At 44.0% G+C, this 18,804-nt stretch overlaps 1 protein-coding gene across 11 annotated transcripts in view; it reads right to left on the reverse strand.

The window, feature by feature from the left end:
- Positions 1-18,804, reverse strand: part of dock4b (dedicator of cytokinesis 4b) — a 104,679-nt gene that overhangs the window by 40,817 nt on the left and 45,058 nt on the right. For all 11 annotated transcript variants that reach the window (XM_076722558.1, XM_076722553.1, XM_076722551.1 and 8 more), the window contains exons 9-21: positions 17,730-17,811; positions 17,497-17,557; positions 17,232-17,364; positions 16,302-16,390; positions 11,198-11,323; positions 8,271-8,395; positions 7,499-7,661; positions 5,367-5,473; positions 3,630-3,783; positions 2,339-2,436; positions 2,066-2,149; positions 1,203-1,303; positions 138-219 (exon numbers count right to left, since the gene is read on the reverse strand). In XM_076722558.1, the coding sequence (XP_076578673.1) occupies positions 138-219; positions 1,203-1,303; positions 2,066-2,149; positions 2,339-2,436; positions 3,630-3,783; positions 5,367-5,473; positions 7,499-7,661; positions 8,271-8,395; positions 11,198-11,323; positions 16,302-16,390; positions 17,232-17,364; positions 17,497-17,557; positions 17,730-17,811 (1,405 nt within the window). The remainder of the gene's footprint in view (positions 1-137; positions 220-1,202; positions 1,304-2,065; positions 2,150-2,338; positions 2,437-3,629; positions 3,784-5,366; positions 5,474-7,498; positions 7,662-8,270; positions 8,396-11,197; positions 11,324-16,301; positions 16,391-17,231; positions 17,365-17,496; positions 17,558-17,729; positions 17,812-18,804) is intronic.

An 18,804-nucleotide genomic window follows, 5' to 3' on the forward strand; every position in this document is an offset into this window, starting at 1 on the left:
ATGTTTTCGCTGCTGATGGGGGGGATAAATTAGCAGGAGTGGCAGTGAGAGGGAGAGAGTTTGTTTGTTTGCGTTTCTGGATGTATCTGTGTTGATGCCGCGCGCCTGTGTGTGTTGCGCTAGAGCAAACGCCTCACCTTGAGCACCTGCTGTATGTGATCCTGATGCTCTGCGTCAACAATGCGGTCCACGTACCACTTCAGCACTTTGATCAGGTCCCTAGAGAAGACACACAGGCACACACACAGAGTATCACCACTCACCTCTAGCTACATCGCACATAGCTTCTCTCACTGGATTTAGCAAACACGCAGATGAGGCAATGCAGCGTTTTAACATGAAACACTTCATCGCACAAAGTTTAAGTCAATTTCAGAGACCACTCTTGCTAGTTTTTCGTAAATACGGCTGGTTTGAATCTTAACTCTTGTGAATAATGACGCAAGGATGACCCACAAAGTCAGTGCTTCAGTATTTAAAATTAGTGAAGTTTAGAAGAAAACTCAAATTTAGGCAGATATTCCATGAGAGGCATCCCCTTCATGCAGCAGTAAGCTTGTGACAGGCAGATAGTGATGACAGAATGTAATCAGGCCTGGATGACACCCTGGGTTCCTTATTAATAACTAAAGATAGTTGCAATGAGGAAAAATAGTGATATCCATGCACCGTTTTAGTGTTAATTAAGGTGTGACACTTCTAATGAAACAATATCACAGTTATAAAGAGTTTAAAGCAGATGGATGTCACAGCAGTACTGTGTGTATGTGTGTGTGTGCGTGTGTCTGTGTGTGTGAGTGGGTGCATGCAAAAAGACTGGGAAGAAAAATAAATAAAAAATTACAGAGAAGAAGACAGCACCAGCACGGTATCTTAGCAGGTACAGGGAGTGTGAAGAAGACAGCCGGCGAGAACAGCAGGTTGTGAATACGTGTGTGAATGTGTGTGTGTATGTATTTGATGGATGGGAGGAGGAGGAGAGGGAAGGAGGAAGCAAGCACAATTCCATATTACATCAGCCAGGGGGCACCATAAGCATTTCGTTCACACTGGTCTGGTGAATAAATCACAGAGCAGAGCCCGAGTTGAGCTGCCTCTCTGCACTGACGCAGGTCCTCTGACTGCTTGCCCATGAGATACAGACAGCATGTCATTAGGATACGACACATGGCTGCGTTACTGCACGCTGAACGGCCGCACACCTGTAGGACAAAGCTCCAGCGAAGTGGCTCTCAATGTAGGTGTCCATGACTGGTTTGAAGTGCTGGAATTTGCTGTCCTGGAGGAGGTTGATGATGTGGACCTGGAAATAAACAGACAGGACGGATTATCAAAAAGAATTCCTTCACATAGAAGATAAGTTTCTGTGCAACTCTTATGGTTGTTATTTCACTATGTGACTCGATCGTATATAGTCTGTGTCTGGTATCTGTAAAATAAAATACATAAAAATAAAGTTAAAGTAAAGTTATTTGAATTTGAACAGTGTTTAGAGCCCAGCACAGCTTGAGTTCAGCTAACCTTACACAGTGTGTAGTTTGGAAAGCAGTAATCCTCAACATCTAAGCGAACACAAAAACACCATTTGAAGTGATACGACATGAAGGGAAAGGAGAATTAACATATTCAGACATCTATACAGATGGTTGTTGTGAAATGCGGTGAATTTGTTCGACCACAGACGCTAAACCCACAAACTCCTGCCACTGATCTCGAAACCACAAAAAAGGAAACCCGATGACTGCCCCGGCTCGCTAGACCTTTTCATCACTGATAACGCCACGCTGAGAGGTGAGAGTGTGTTCATGTGTCAGTGTGAGACTGATGGAGAGGGAGAGAGCCAGAGAGATCAATCACTCGCTCTATCAGGGCAGTGCAGCATAACCGGGGTGAGATTGGTTCAGCGGGCTCTGTAGCGTTACATCACCAGATCTTTCTCCGACGGATAGCTCGTGTTTCTGCTTCCTGACTCAAACACGGCGAGATCGGGCTTGACACATGAAGGAAGAGGAGGAAGCAGAAAACACAAAAAGATCCGCGGAAATCGCCCCAACGACTTACTTACCAGTGAATCAAACACCTTGAGTCCGTATCTCTGAGAGCTTTCATCCAGAATACCAAAGAGAGTGTCCAGGGTGTCCTGTAGAAACTGTGGAACGGAGCAGAACACGGGGGGGGGGTTTGTATGCGTGAGCTGGGGCATCAAATGAACTTCAGTTTTTGAACATCTTCATCCTCTCAGCCTGAACTTGAAAAACTCCTGGACTGAAATCAAATCAGAAAACAATCAATACTACAAATGCCAGGATTGCGGGAGCACTTCAGAGAATCTGCCTACTTTGACAATCTCCGAGCCATCGATCTCCTTCAGCTTAGAGAGGCTGTCGTTGATCCTTTCGGGGTGGGCTCGCCACTTCAACAGGTCCAGCATGTCACCTGGAGACAGGACAAAAAAGGGGGAGATATATAACGGCGAATGAAGGAGACGCAAACCAAAAAATGACAAGCGCAAAAGATCAGGATGCATCTCGTGTTTGTTTGGATGATGAGAGCAGCGCGCACCTCAGATCACAACGCATCACCACATCCTTCAATTATAGGCCCCAAACTCCTCTGAATCCAAACAACTGATGACATTTTCAAGTGCGATGGGATAAAGGAGATAAAAAGTCATCTTCCTGAGCCAGGGTCCCCAGACGCACGCATGAATAAAACATCAGCCTCGAGAAGAAAGTCTTTTAGCTGTCTCTTTGGATTCTGCTGAACCTGAAGTGTGTCTTTTCATAACTTCAAGTGCGAATTCTGTGCCTTGTGCCTGCGTGCGTTTGTGCGCGTGTGCGCGGCTGCATCTATTTTCACCAATCTCTCACGTATACTTTGTCATCAAACGCTGTGCATTACTTCTGTAATCAATTCACAGACAACGTCAAATGGATTCAGGGAATTAGCAGCCTTTTGCAAGCAAATTGGGCCTGTAGCTTTTATGCTTATGTGTCCTACCATCCTCTTAATGAGGTAAAAAAAAAAAAAATGATTCATCATTCACTGTTTTTGTTACAGCCTGAAAATACTGTTGACTGGTAAAACGTGACAGTGCCTGGTGAAGTCTGGAATGCATCAGTGGCTCAGTGGAGGAAAAACAAACGTCTCCTCTGCCGCACTCACACTTTATTTTTCAATCTGTGAGTATTGTTGCTATAAAAACGTGATCAGTGATGAGCTAAACCTGCAGAAAAAGGAATACAGATCCCACTCTGCAAGCGCATTTCTGAAGGCATAAGGATTTATTAGCTCATTAGGGAGCACTGCAAACTGGACGCTATTCCCACCATCCTGTCACTAACTCTCTTGCACACTCGTCCCTCCTGTTTTGTTTTTTTTCTTAAACATACGCTGTTTAACCATTTTGTTAGCCTCTTGTGACGTGTTGATCACCATCTTTGGCAGTAACAGTTGGATCTTCTGCTCACTGAGCTGCACAGGAGCACCAGCTAGTGTATTCATGTACAAGCGAACTCCAGCTTGAAATGTGACAAGACTTGGAGCGTAGCATCCACTAAAAAAAAACAAAAAAGCAAAACACCTCACCGGGCGAGCGGCCAAAATGTTAATCGCTGAGTCTAGTTTACCGTTCTGCGTGAGCTTGGTGGAGCAGAGGAAGCTGGTGATCCAGAAAGACTCTTTGGTGCCTTTCAGGGTCTGGTTGTTGGACGGGAGGTTGGCTTTGGAGAATGGCAGCTTCAGGTAACGCGAGCAGTCTGCCAAGCTGGTATTCTCCTCACACTGGAAAAAAAAAAGCAGGAACAAAAGCACACATTTCGTGAACTGGCACGGGAGATTTTTAGGAAAGGGGCGCGAGAATGTGATAGTTCTGCTCCATTTTCGTGCCAACCTGTGAGAACATTTCATTGGCTGTGCGCTGCGTATCAGTCAGGACGGGGACACGTGTAAAGCTAATCAATCACAGAACTCTGCTGTTATTTTGGGGCTTCGTGTGCAGCTTTAATGCACAGCCGAGGCCGCTCGAGCTCTGAAGCCACCACACAGTTTGGACTGATTCTACTGTGTCTATTTTGGGTCTGAGCAGAAACTAGGCCATGCCAGTTTCATTGAGCTTTTCAGCAACTTCCATCTGGCATTAGACTGGGCCTTTTCCCCTCTCAACAGCGGGAACACACACACAAGGCGACCGGAGTTGTCCTCTCAAACTGGCAGGCTCAGGTTAGAGGGGTCTGGTAGGGCTAAATCTGGCCACCTGACAGGAAAACAGGACGATGAAAAGAGGAGTTTTTGTTTTTAAAGACTACATGGCGAGCAGTAAAATAAATAATCATACTTTCGGTCGCATTTCTGCCTCACTTCCTATAAAACGCATGCACTCCATGCTTTTCCGTCCTCTGCAAAAGCCTGAGGTTTACGCACACACCCTTCGCCTGCAGCAGAGGAAAAGCATGCAGTCTGCAATTATTCTGAATTATACCCAGGACGGTCCTGCAGTAGCTTTTAACTGGGGATGCTGGCCATTTTTATTTGCTGTAGTCTTTTGATGTGTCAGAAACCGAGATGTGTGAAAAGACGAGTGTGAGTCTCTTAGGAGAGTGGACGTAGAGAGAGACAGAGTGGACTCAAAGGAGATGTTGTTTGTGCAACCAGTTGAGTACCAACTGTTACACAAACACGCATCCGCTGACACTCGCTCGCAGTTAAATTCAACCCCACAGCATGACAATGTTGCGTAAGTGGGCATTACTCATTGGCTCTTCAGCTTGCAATGGAGTGATGTGAGCTGTTTGTCAGCCCGTGGCAGCAAACAATGCGATAACAGGATGACCGCATTTTGCCATTCAGAGCGAATGATTCACATAATCACATACAGTATGTAATCCCCTCCGACGTAGCCTTGGCGACACCTGTATGAAGCAAAACAGCGAGTGGGTTCGCTTAAGAGAGTCTCTAAGGTGCAATTTGCCAACAAACAGGATGACCGTGAACTTATTTCTTTCTGTTGACTGAGATCTTCTGTTTTTAAATTGCACTTTTAAATGTCACGTCAGATGCGCCGCGCAAGGAGCGGAAGAGGACGGCCCACGGGTAAAAGCCGAGTGGCTTGAATTAGCATACGATACAGATCACAGCCCTGTTATTGAGATGATAACACTTCAACTACGAAAAGTGAAAACACATCGAAAACGGTGAAATTATCACATCCTGCTGATTCAAAATCAGCCTTGGATGGAATTACACATTAAGGTGAATATTAAAGACTGTACAGGTGCCAAATAAAAAAATATCCTGCAAAACACACAGTCAGCTTGATGCCATGTTGTTCAGAGGAAACCTTGGTGGTGAGGGTACACAGTTATTACCTTATGGATAATGAGCTCATGAGTGCCATCTGGCAGAGTCCTGCCGTCCTCCTGCATCAGAGGAACAAAGGAGTAGCCAAACAGTTTCTTCTCTCCCTTGTCTTTAGCTGTCAAACAACAACACATGGACATGATATTGAGTCCAAAATACACCAGCGCAGGCTGTGAGAGAATAAACAAAACAAAACTTGTATTATGAAACCGGTTATGCAATGTTATGAACAAGGTGAACAAGTGCATCCGATGCTCTGCCTTCAGTGCATTAATTCTGCAATATTTTGAATGCAAAAGCCGGCCAGGGCAACACGTCTGACCTGAGGAAACACCTGGTCAAACACAAAACATATCCAAAAGCTGACGAGTTGTTTGATAGCCTGAAAGAAAAGTCTCCCGAGAATCCGACCCGACCGGCACAAAGCAACAACAACATATTTGGATTCTGTTAAATTACTCTTCAAGGGCCTGATTAAAGTGGGCTGCTGTGTTTTTTAAGAGGCTTTCTGAAAGCTCTGGGCATAATTTACATTGTGAACACATGTAATCTGATTTATCTGCTGCTTTAGCAATAAAGTGCTAATGTGCGCACAGCGGGAAGTGAGAAGTGTAGTGTTTCTATTCCCTTTCATTGCAACACCAGTGATTCATTTAGGCAGCGTCTACCAGCCCTCTCTGTGTGTGTGCGTGTGTGTGTGTGTGTGTGTGTGTGTGTGTGTGTGTGCGCGCTCTCTCCCAGGAGAAGCACTATGTTAAACTTTTAAAATCAGTGCTGCTCCATGGCCATTTTATTCCCCTTGCTTCGCTGTGATTAAGTTTTTCCGCCGGGAAAGTTATCGCCTACAAGACTCTACACTGTAAACTTTTGATTTTTGTTGCGTGTGGTTCTTTTCAGACAAGTTTTCCTCGTCTACAAGACCTCATGGCCTCAGGGAGATTAAGAAAGATTAGGTGGTACAGTGTGAAACTCGGGCTTAGCTGAGTTTGGCGAAGCAGGTAGAGAGTGGTGTATGTTATATCTCTAAACCCACTCGACCAAAAACACTCTGCTATATAGTGGAATTTAACGGTTTGAGGGCTTGTTGTGATTTTAAACCGTAAACGTGGAAAAACTGTGTATCTTTATGCTGTCTAGCAAGAGAAAACACTGCTCCTACGGCGGCAACAGCGTTATAATAATAATAATAGTACTACTTCTACTGCAAATCGTTTCAATTTTTTTTAAATAGTCAATAAACAATCGGCTATAATAAAGCAAAGTATTGCACTGCTGATGCTGACAGGTCCTTACACTCCCCTTTAGCACCATTTAGGAACAACACTGGACTCCCCACAAACAAATTAACAATTACCACTGCTGCATAATGAGTGCAAAAACAAGATAGCATTTAAAAGCAAATTCGGAAAAAATGAGCTTTCTGTTTTGAATTAATTGAAAATGAGAGTGCCTGCTAATCATATTTATTCAGGCAGGTTGTCCCGGAGTTTGAGAGCCCTGCCATTACGTGTAATATGGTCTGCTTGGTTTTTTTTGGTGTCACCACAGGCTTAAATTGGGCTCTTAATAGGCAGCCCTTGGGGTAGCAATGCTAGCGCTGCCAGCAGTAATAAGGCTACTATATCTACTGCACACAGACACACAGCCTCCCAGCTTGGCTGCAAAAGGCATAATAATATCAGCTTGTTATGAGAGAGGAGACTCTGCCTTCCCCCCGCAGCTCAGGGGGAGAGGGGGAGAGAGTGAGAGTAATATTTTGGTCATAATTAGTTGTAAGTAAGTTTTGTCTCATTAGGTGAGAAGTTGGACAAACTACCCTCATTATGGAAACGCTCAAACAAACGCGCTCTTATACACTTGGACACTGTGTGTTTGCGGGTGGCACTAGCCTCGGGACTTGAGGCTGGAGGGCTGGTAGATTCAAGTGAGCAGGAAGGTGAATGTTTATTGTGCTCTTCCCCCTCCACAGCAACAGCTCTTCACCTCCAACTCCCCTGGATTATTGACTGAAAAAAAAAAGCAGCACCTCTGGCTTTCACATGCGCACATCTAGCGCCTGGAAATGTGTGAAAGCCCAGAGGAAGTCACTTAACCTCTGCTGGATAAATAAAGGTTATCCACGATGCCGTTCCCCACTTACTGGAGCAGTGCCGGAACTCAAACCGAACGTGCGACCCTCGAAACATGTCGACTGGGATGGGCAGCTTGATCTGCTCAGCCCAGCGGGGGCTGTTGTTGTGGTACAGCACCAAAGAGTGGTACTCGTCCCCGCCCGGCTCTCCAGAGCCAGCAGCCACGTGACTCTGAAAGACAGAGAGAGAGAGAGAGAGAGAGAGGAGAGTGAGTAAAGACAGAGGCAGAAGGAAAGAAAGAACAGGAAGTGAAGACAGGAAATGAGAGGCCGGGCTTGAGGATGAGGTAAGGGGCAGGTTTCAGGGGCACGATACATTAATGAGTCAGAAAAGATAGGACCGTATTGAAAACCTGCCATGCCAGAAGAGTGAGAATGACACGGTTTACATGCGTGTGTGTTTATGTGTGTTAGGGGGTTGCGTGCCGTGTGGCGGCGGCAGGCTTATATTTGTGTCTATTTTCTGTTCAAGGCCGAGGCAGCGCAGGAAACCACAGAGGCAGCCTGTCACAGTGCTGCACCAGAAATGGGAAACACACTGGAGAGACACTTAGCTCTCATCTGGGTCAGCGATATTTAAATGAAGAGTTTTGCTCCAAAATAAAACACCCCCTATTGAGAAAGAAAAACGAGTAAACTAAGGACTTAAATAAGGCATTTAGCGTCCTCACACTGTGTTCCGCCCTTAAAAAAAGAAATATTTTCTCAATGACATTTATGCTTCTTGCAAAACAACTACGACACACAGTTTGTTGATGGGGGAAAAAAAGCGTGTTTTTACCTTGAGGATCTGTCCATCGATATCCAGCACATAGACGGTGATCTCTACATTCCTGGCTACGCTCTTCCCACCCTTTTCAAACTCGCCTTTCTCCAGCGTGACGTAAAGGTCATTCCTCATCTCTCCTGCAGGAACAGGAAGGAAAAAGAGGCAACAAAGCATTGATTATGCACATGAGCATGCATTATTAATGACCTCTCAGCAGCTTGACGACAACTTTTAGCGTAATGCGTCATGACAGGGGTGGACAGCGTCTGCATTAGCAGCAATTAATGATAGATTTTCTGCTGACAGGAAATGTAAGCCTGAGCTTTGACCTTTGACCACCAGAGAACACAATATTTAATATTGTCTGTTAGCCTGAATCCAAGTATATCGAGCAAAGACCACATAGTGGACGCTGACTGGCAGGTGCCTCCCGCCCATGAAGGGTTGATTCACGCCAATAATGAGAGGCTGTATCATCAGGCTTAACACACACAAGGAGACCACTACATGCAAAACACCTGAAAACTGCACAAAAAGCTATTATTATGCTATTTTAGCTCACATTTTAGTTAGCAGCACTGGCAGCTCCTCATTCCTACATGCAGATATATGGCCTATAAATAAACTGTATGAGAAGATAACATAAACATTATGCACACAATGCAGAAAACATGTAGTGAAGATAACAAGGAGTCACAGAGATCATCCTGCAGCCACAAGATTTGAGATGTGATCCCTCAACTAGCCAAAACAACCTTATAATAACCTGGTAAATGAACGTGTGTGAACAATGAGTTGAGTGTGATTCATAAAAACAAACATCCAACCTATAATGCAGCCTATTTTTCAGGCATGTGCTGCCATCTGCCAAAGCACTAAAGGGAAAATAATCCCAGGAAGTAATATTCTACATGTTTTTTTTTTTGGTAGAACTGCAGCTGAATGTACAATGACTGGGCCAGGCACACATTTATTTCCTTCTGCAGGGGAAGTCAAAATGGTGCAAAGCGCTCTGGGTAAGAAAGGGGATAGGCCTGTTTCCTCTGCAGCCGAGCTGTGGTCAGACGCATTGTAAAATAGATCCCCTATATAACCTCTCCAAGTGTGTGTGTGTGTGTGTGTGTGTGTGTGTGTGTGTGTGTGCTCTCATCATATCTCTATCTCTAGGGTCAACATTGATTTTCTGCTCTTAACTACAGTAACCATGGCAATACAAGGCATTCTATATACACCCATACTGTACACTCGCTTCATACACACACACACACACACACACACAAACACACAAAAAAAAAAAGCGCGCAGGAAGGCAGACATACTCGAGGGCAGTTTCTTAATGTACAATAGGAAAAAGGCAAGTGGAGAGGGTGGGGCGAGAGCGGCTGAAGAAAGAGAGGAGAGAGAGAGAGAGAGAGAGAGAGAGAGAGAGAGAGAGAGAGAGAGAGAGAGAGAGAGAGAGAAATGCAGTCGGATACAAATCGAGAAAAGAGAGACAGAAAAAGAGGGAGAGCCGGTTTCCTAAGCCCAAGGGCAGACTTACACAGGCGGAAAGGGTGAGAGCACTCAGCGTTAAGGGTTTGTAGTCAGACAAAGACAAAGAAAGAGACAGTGAACATAAATCTGTGTTAGTGAGGCGCTGGGGGACCCAAAGTCTGTGGTTCCACTTTATCTGTGTGACCAGACAGCACACCTCACTTATTTAAAAGAACAGCTCTACTGTGGATATATATATATATATATAAAAAAAAAGAGTCCCCCGACATCCAGCTCCCATAAATGAATGAACAGACAAAGACTCAGAAAGCTAATTCAGACACCTTCCCTTCTGTGCTCGTTCCACATATGTAAATATAAACACGTGCATTTTTTCCTTCCCCTGTTCCATCTTACATTCAAGTGGGTTGTGCATTTGTTACCACGGCAACCCCGTCCAGCCTGAGGGTCTCTGCAGGGGTCTGTGTCATTTAGCGAAGCAGCTATCTAAGTGATGCCTATCTGCCTGAATGTTTCATCTTTGTGAGGGCACCCTCAGGTGGAATTCAAATATCAGCCTCACGCAATGCAGCAGGTACGGATGTCAAGTGTTCGCAAGGCCACTACAGTGGATAACATACAGCTGAACAAAGTATAATGCAAACACCAGAAAAGACATTATCAAGTTTGTGACCTCAGAAGCTGTAACTGACATTTTACATAGAAATCAGTGTTTTATTAGTCTTACTCATTGATATCACACAAAAGACTGAATCCCCAGTTTATTACTGTATCTTCACACCTGCTGCCCACAAAGTCTTTCCTGGCTGTACCCATCTCATGCATAGAAAATGATGTTTTACGTCTTCAACAGCAGTAACATGAGTTTACGGCGAATAAACAGGCGAAGGACTGGGTCGGGCCACAGCTGCAGCTGGGGCCTTTCTGCGTGGAGCTAGCTTCTTATTACCACACTGATAGATAGGATACGTGATTTAGGAAAATAGCTGGATGGATATTGAACTGGATTGTTAGTGGGATCAGACACAACCAAAGAAAAGCAACTTGAAAAGAAAATCAAAAATCATCAATGAGTGCAAGCCATTAATTGATAGCTAAGTGATCTCTGGGATGTGTAGTGGAAAAATACCTCAGCGGTGACTGCTGAGCACCAAAAATTAGCAAAGTAAATGTTGAATATTTAAGAGCTGGAGTGGTCAGAAGGCTAATCTGTTGCTGCTGTTTTTAATGAACCTATGTAACAACATCTCCCTGAATTTGATGCATGTCCTCTTGAACTAGGATCTCGGGCAAGATATAACACAGTGAGGGACCAGCTGACATCCATGATAATCAAAAACTCACTGGACTGGTCAAGTTCTTGCACATACTGAAGGGTGGTAATGGCTGAAAATCAACCTGGCGTCCTGTTGCTTGTGCATGTGAGCTTGTTTGTGGCGTCCTACCTGGCATGATGATGTCAGAGAAGCCCAGTTTCCTGGTGATGGACACGCCCCGAGTAAAGAGGACCATGTACTCTCGTCGCAGCTGCTCTATGTCCCCGTGGAGGAGCTGGAGGGCCACCGCCAGACCTGAAAAAAAAAAAAGCAATACCAAATTCAAATCTCAAACATCATATTCCTACATTACAGCCACGACGTGGCCTTGATTTTCCCTCCTGTATCCCTTCCCAAAGCCACTCAATAAAAAGTTCTAAATATATCACATCCCTATTCCTAACGCTATAAACAATCTGGTACTGTGAGCTCAGGAAAAAAATATTCACAAGGGCATATTTTCAGTTTTATTGTAGCCGCATGGACTTGAGAACCAGAGAACTACAGTAATACCTGCCAACAGCAAAACTGTGCGTACAGAACGCGAGCATACACCCTCACGTACATAAACAAAATGCAAACACCCTGTGAGTCACCCAAGGCACTTTTTTATTAACAGGAAATCGTACATGAAGGCTGTCATCTCAAATCAATACCCTTATGCAATAACTCCAAATGTCAGCGCAGCTAAATTAAAGCCCTGACTTGTATTTAGAGCTCAAAATGTTTCTCCTTGATGTCCGGGTGCGTATGTGCCCGTCCACGCTCATGACGAGGAGATATGCAAAGAGCTTAACGGCAAGGGAGTGTGTGCGAGACAAGATGATGATGATTATTATTGTTGTGGATGTTTTCAGGAAAGTTGGGAGGCAGCGGTGAAATGGTTCATTAGCTGCAAGAGATTTCAGTCAAAGGGAGTCAACAAAGCGACGTGACTTGTTTGCAAACCTGCAAGCAATATGCCAAAATATGCTGCATAGCGAAGGCACAGAGCAGCACAAGGCAGTGAAGCTGGGGAAAAAAAAAAAAGAGTTTGAAGGCTACTGATCAAATTGTGTATCAGAGAAAGGTTGTAAAGCCTTAATTCTGTGCCTTTCTAGGCTGATTATTTTGCACCAAAAAGGACAGACAACCTGCATAATTCATAAAAAAAAAATGCTAATATGAGGCTCAGAGGGAAAAATATAGAATCTGCAAACAAAACATGTTATTGTGGCTTTCTTCTCTTTGTATTTTAACAGAAAATAAACGTTATTTTGAGTATTAACATCCCATAGTTCATTGGAATTAACTCCATCCCAGTTTTTCTAGACGTCTGTCAGTCTGTCATATGTGATTTAAAGGTAGTTTAGGCACTCTTACCTTTAACATGAGTTTAGTTGGGTTTTCTGGATGCCATGGTTGGATTTAGCTGCTGCCTCATTTACTTGTGTGGAATAACACACTGAATTACCAAGACACTATTTAACTGAAGTGGATATCTTTCAATTATAGATAACAGCAAGGAAAAACTAAATTTTAGTTTTAGGTTCAGCTAAGGCCAGCTCAGCAGCTAGCTTGAACTTGATGTAGCACCCTCTCTTTAAGGGTTTGCATATTGTCAAACCAGAGCGTAGTTACGATGGTACTGACAGCAATACGAACCAAGAATACAGTTACTACACAGTGTAGTCACTGCAAAGTTTAAAACAACATTTTTATGGTAAAACAGAAAAATACTGATACTGGTCTTCATTAAATTTGACCACATATGTAGTCAAACACACACACACACAGAGGGAATGAGGGTGACAGACACACTACACAACAGCCATTTGTCTATAAAGTTCAAAGGTAACACACACAGTCCATCAACAGTGTGTTCAACCTGGCACAAAGGCCTGGTGGGAAATGAAAGCAGAGCCCCATCAGGTTCCAGCCGGGCCTAATCTGCCTGCCCCTTAACGTGGATCAAGCCTTTGGCTTTATACGCACATAAACGAACACACACACAGAGACAGGCTCTAAAAGCTACTGGAGGGCTACAATTAGGCAAACCGGCTTCATTACTATTCCGCCTGGTATATGTAGCTGACGTTGACAAAAACACCCTCAACCTCGGCTGCCCTCAGCCCACCCGGCCTGCCTCTGCACAAACCTAACAAAACAAGAGAAAAACACAAACAGTGGAGTTGTCACAGCCTCTTCTGTCACTGCCTACGCTCACACGGAGGTGGGAGCTGAATTACCTACCTGACCTGACTCATACAGCACCAGATTCTTATGAAATCCCTTTTATGGAGCACTGGGCTGCATGTAAACAAAACCACCATCTCTCCCATCAGGTCCCTCTCTCATCTTTCTAATCTGATCACCCCTGAAAGCCCCACGTGACCCGGAAGCACACAGGTGGAAAAAAACGAGATAGCTATTATGCTACATGTGAACAAAATAACCGTCTCCCCACATGGACTGCCTCTCTGCCTCTTTATTACCCAAACAGCCCTGTGTTCTTTATACTTTAAGGGCAGTGCATTCATCTCTCCCCTGCTAATTGGCTGCTAATAAGAGACGCCTGGCATGCTGCCAGGTCTGTTTAAAAGGAGAACCACACAGCAACACAACTTCAGACACACACCAGGATGCACACAAAGATAGCACAGGCGCACACATGTTTAAACATGCACACATACAGCGCACACACGAATGCACATTGCGTTATCTCACTCTGCCGCACACTTGTTTTAATTGCCCTCCTGACACTAAGTGTAATAAATTGTGGTCCTTAAATTATGCATGGTGTTCCATAACTCCTGCACGGACGTTTTTAAAGGGACAAACTAGAGAGGAGGCTCTGACCTGTTTGCTAAAGATAAAATATTCTCCCCAGTTCGCTGAATTATTTGAGCGGGGAAGAGTTAAGGTGCAGGGATGGAAAGAGGCAGCCTGGAAGTTTGCATTGGCGATGAACTAAAACTCGCTGCAGTGCTATTAGACAAAGAGCAGGTGTGCATGTGAGTGAGGGAGACATGTAATTAAAGAGATAAAAGAAGTTATAAAGAGGCAGTAATAGCCCAGACCTTGCAAAGTCAAAATGTCAAAGTGAATACAATGATAATAAATTCATTTGGTCCAGACAGATGAATGGAATACATAAATGAAACCTAACATTCAGTGCTCATTATCTTAAAAAATTGAAATTATTACCTCTACTTCTGTGATTAAAGCATTTTTTTTTTTCTGCCTGGGCTCAATGTCAAATTCACTTAAGTGGTGGAAATGTAATCTTGGAACAAACTTGCTGGAATTATCCATGCCAGGGTATTGTGATTAAAAGCGCTCCTCTCATTCTAACGCACTCTGAAAGAGAGAGCAGTCAGGCAAATCAGGCGTTCAAGCTGGATCAATGTCTCGAGCTGACAGCCACTCAATAGCTAACGTCCAAGTGTTTGTGATAAATTGCACGTAGCAGGCAGAGACGGGAGTAACCCTTTAAAATAATTCATTTGCATTTATGACATGTGTGCGGCGTGCCAAACGAGAAGCCTGAAGAGACCGCTTGCGAGTTGAGAACATACTGTGAACTAAGGCAACACGCTGTCTCCTTCCAGTAACACTGCTTACTTAAATCAGTGGGAATGCTTTTGATTACAGAATTGCTTATCTTAAAGATGGCACTCTCATCCAGCATGAGACACTGAGTAAGCCACATGTCTGCAGCGTTATCTGCCAAAGGTCCTGGAAGTTTAGCGTCAACAATGCGCCACATTATCTGCATGCTTCATCTGGAATTAAATCTGATAGCGCTTGTGTAGCTGTGTGCTATCTGATAATACAGCCAGTCAACAGTAAGCAGTAAATAAAGCTGATAGATGATTAAGATTTTTCAGCGAGTGGTTGCGTAATATTCATGTTTTAGTGTCATTTCTGCTTTATCAGAAGCGAATTTCGACTTTTCTTGCACTCATCAGCACAGCTATGAAGCCCCTACGTCTCCATCTGTTCAACACACAGAACTTCAGCTGCAGTTTCGCATCGAACCAGAGCCGTGCAAAGATGCTGCTCGGATAACGCAGCATGTGCTTAATGGCCTTGTGTCATTCGCTTTAATTACTGCAATCCTTCACGCTTGCGCAAGATTATTCATGATCACTTCAAACCCCTGAGTTGTACGACTTCTCAAGTAATTATTGGTCTTGCGAGGGAAAATGGAAAGAGGGGCTGAGTCAGCAGATCGGTCCCACAGATTGTTGACGTTCCTATTATCTTTTGTCGCATTTCTGCAGTTTGCATGCTGGTAGTCCTCAAACAATTATCACCCTTTTCTGTGCGGCGGACAACGGCGCTGCTCTGAGAAAACACGAGGGAGACGTGAGAGGACAATGAATTGGCACGCAAAATGAGCAAGTTTGCAGCAACATTTCGCAGGAGGCATTTATGCAAATCAGCTTTTAGACAAACTTCCGATGAGCTGTGGCTGATTGCTTACTGTTGATTGGACATGTGCTCCTTGATGCAAACAGCTGCAAACAAGCCAACACTGTTTGATTCATGATTATGTCCTCTAACTTCACACTTTGTACCCTGTTAGAACTTCTTTCATGGTAGACTGTAGTTCATCCTCGGGTATCATTTTGTGGTAATGTGATTTTGTGTAAACCATAGAAAGGGTTGTTTTCAATTGAGCAAATGACCACATTCTGTTTTCTTTCTGTTTTCCAGTGGGTCCCAACTTTTCTTTGGAATTGGGGTTGTATAATCAACAGACATGAAGTTTGGATCTCGACGCGGAACAAACCTCTTCAGATGTTACGTGACATTTCTTTGACGTTTGAAGAACTGAACTGAATGTTCGCATTCTCCACCGACCTGTTGCTATGGCAAACTGCTGATGCTGTTGTTCAGCATGATGCGAATGCAGCTATTTATAAAAATCATCTGAATGCATTTGCAACCGCAGGCTTCCTGCAGACACAACCATACGGAGACTGATCTGCTCCCCTAAAGAGGAACTTCACTTGCACATTAAGTCCTCCTCAGACTGACCGGAAACAGACATGGCACCATAAGAGACTGATGATGCAAGTGAGCTAAGTTTGTCACCCATGCAAAATGAAGGTTTTGTGAAAGAAGTACGATCAGACTATTGAATTAACAGCTTTGAATGCATGAAACAAAGGAACCAGCTTGTTTAACGTCAAACCGAGATATGAGGAAGCAAAATGAGGTGAAAATTAAAAGATGCGGTTCTTACCGGTGTTGGATCCTGACAGGTTGTACCTGGAATTCGCCTTTTTGATGATGTTCTCATGGATCTGGTACCACTCACTCTCAGTGTTACACCTGAGAGAAAAAGTTGAGAAAGTAACAGAAAATAAGTGTTTTTTGTAGATTCTCTACTCGAGTAATTTAGCATTTCCCTTGGATGAACTAGGGGAACTGAGGACAGATGACTAAAAGAATGGTTGGCAGAGGCTACCTGACCTTCAGTCTTAATGCTCCTTTGCACCCCTACAGCTGGTTGACATACGTAACATGTAGTTATTGTATGACTCACTGGAACATGAGTCACACATTTAATGTTATATGAATCACAGAAGCAAGTAAAAAGTTACTGTGACTACAATCAAGACGACTTATCGTCAGTGCTCACACTGAACTAGGACAAGTTAAAACAAATTCTTATAATATTTCCACTGCCGTCTCGTCTGGACCTAATTCTGAAAACATTTGGCTCAGAACTTTAAAGCTAATCCCACTAAAATCTCTCTGGTGTTACTGCAGGTACAGAGAAAGTGGTTGTACACTCTGTTCTTCTGAGCTGAGTGTATTCGGCCAGTCGGTCTGATCCAGCCACAATTTAGGTCAGACTACTGTGTCAATGGTCGCCTTTTCTATCCCTCAGGACATTGCGTAGACTAGGTTGGACCACAAAGTCCTTTCACTGCCACTGTTAGTAAAAAAAATAAGCATCAAGCTACTGAAGGACAACAGGAAAAGGTGCATTTTTGTTGTGAAATGTCTCTGTTAAAACTGATACTAGTTATGAAGATGACTTAAACAAACATGTTTTAACATGTTGCTCAGCTTAGAGCTTTAGAGTTGCTGCTAGACGAGCTGAAGTGTAGCATGATTCGAAATTATGTAGAAAAGACTTCAATAGTTGTTGTGTACGGTGACTTACGCATAAACCTTGAGCAGGTGGTCATCCTTGGAGTCAGCAGTAAGGAGATCGGCGATGCTGACGACAGCGCAGCCAAACGGCCGCCTGTACTGCACGCTGCACAGATTCTTCTTCTCTCCTGCTCCCATTCTCCCTGCGCACACACACACACACACACACAAACAAAGAAGCATCCAGAGTCAAAACAGTACTGCTACAAAAGCCCAGGAGATTTAAAAGGCATGTCGTGCTCAGCAGAATAAAGAAGCAGCAGCAAAACTCCCACCGATTCTTATGATGTGTACAACGATGTAGACATCTTTCCGTAGATCACTGCTTCCCAAATCCTGATAAAACAAGAAAACATACTTAGGCATCAGATTCAATCATTGTAAACAAGCTACAGAGCAGTGAGCGTTTAGCTTTCAGGCTAATGGAACATGACTTCGGTCAGCTTTAAACAGCTTTAAATTGCTCCCAATAAATCTTTGTAAGCACAAAGTCATGTTCACTACTCACCACAAATAGAGTGCATTGTCTTTCTGTCTTCTCTGGCGACTTGGGCAGGCCGCTCTTGTTCAGCTTGACAAAGAACCTTTCGCTGTACAAGAGGAGAGACAGAGGGAGGGAACACACGTTGAGATGAATGGGGTCAGGACTGACGGCTGGGCGTCATCATAAACAACTGCATCCAAGCCACTGCTAACAGGAACAGAATTAAGATTAGAAAAAGTGTCAGAAATGTCAAGCGCTGAACGGCGGGCACCGGAGAGAACGCTTCAAAGTTGGAGCTTCAAACCAAAGCTGTCTGAAAGAGAGTACGAGGCAGGGGGAAGACAGGCAGAGAGGGAGCGGAGACAGATGGAGAGAGGGAAAGAAAAACATACACAAAGCTTGAATTACTGAACCAAATCCCCAACGCAGAATGTCTGTAACATATCCGACAACAAGTACATCCACACGTGGCTCCTCCACGGCTGGATAAAATATTCAGTGTTATTTCTCTCTGACATGTTTGAGCACAGATGCCGCGCCGTCAGCAAAAATGGTGATGGGCTACAACGAAAAAATGCACAACCTCAGTGTGACGACTTCCAAGCTGGTTGTCATAAATCGTCCGGTTGTGACAGGGCTTGAGCGAGACCGTTACTGGCACAGTTAATACAGAGAGAGAGTGAGACAATTAACCTGCTAAGTGCTGGTAAACGGCAAAGACACTGTGCTGCATGCTGAAAGGACAAATACACAGCACTAGCAATTATATGAGTCACACTATGCTGCTGCGTATTTTTGTACATGACAAGAAACAGTTCAGTCACTAATGAGTTGTTTGGCCTGACATCATTTAGCATAAGTGCTGTGCTAATGCTAGTGCATGAGAACAAATCTACAGACAAGCTATCGCCAAGTTAACAAAACAACAAAGAAAAACAACAAAACAACAGGCTGTAATACCACACAGTGGTGCTTTGAGCTAAATGCTAACGCCAGCATGCTAACATGCTCACAAAAACAATGCAAGCATGCTCGTGTTTAGCAGATATATTCACCACGCTGAGCACCTTAGCTTTTTTAACTTTAAAATCTGAAATTC

The sequence above is a fragment of the Chaetodon auriga genome, chromosome 22 (assembly GCF_051107435.1).
Source record: "Chaetodon auriga isolate fChaAug3 chromosome 22, fChaAug3.hap1, whole genome shotgun sequence".
Taxonomy (NCBI): domain Eukaryota; kingdom Metazoa; phylum Chordata; class Actinopteri; order Chaetodontiformes; family Chaetodontidae; genus Chaetodon; species Chaetodon auriga.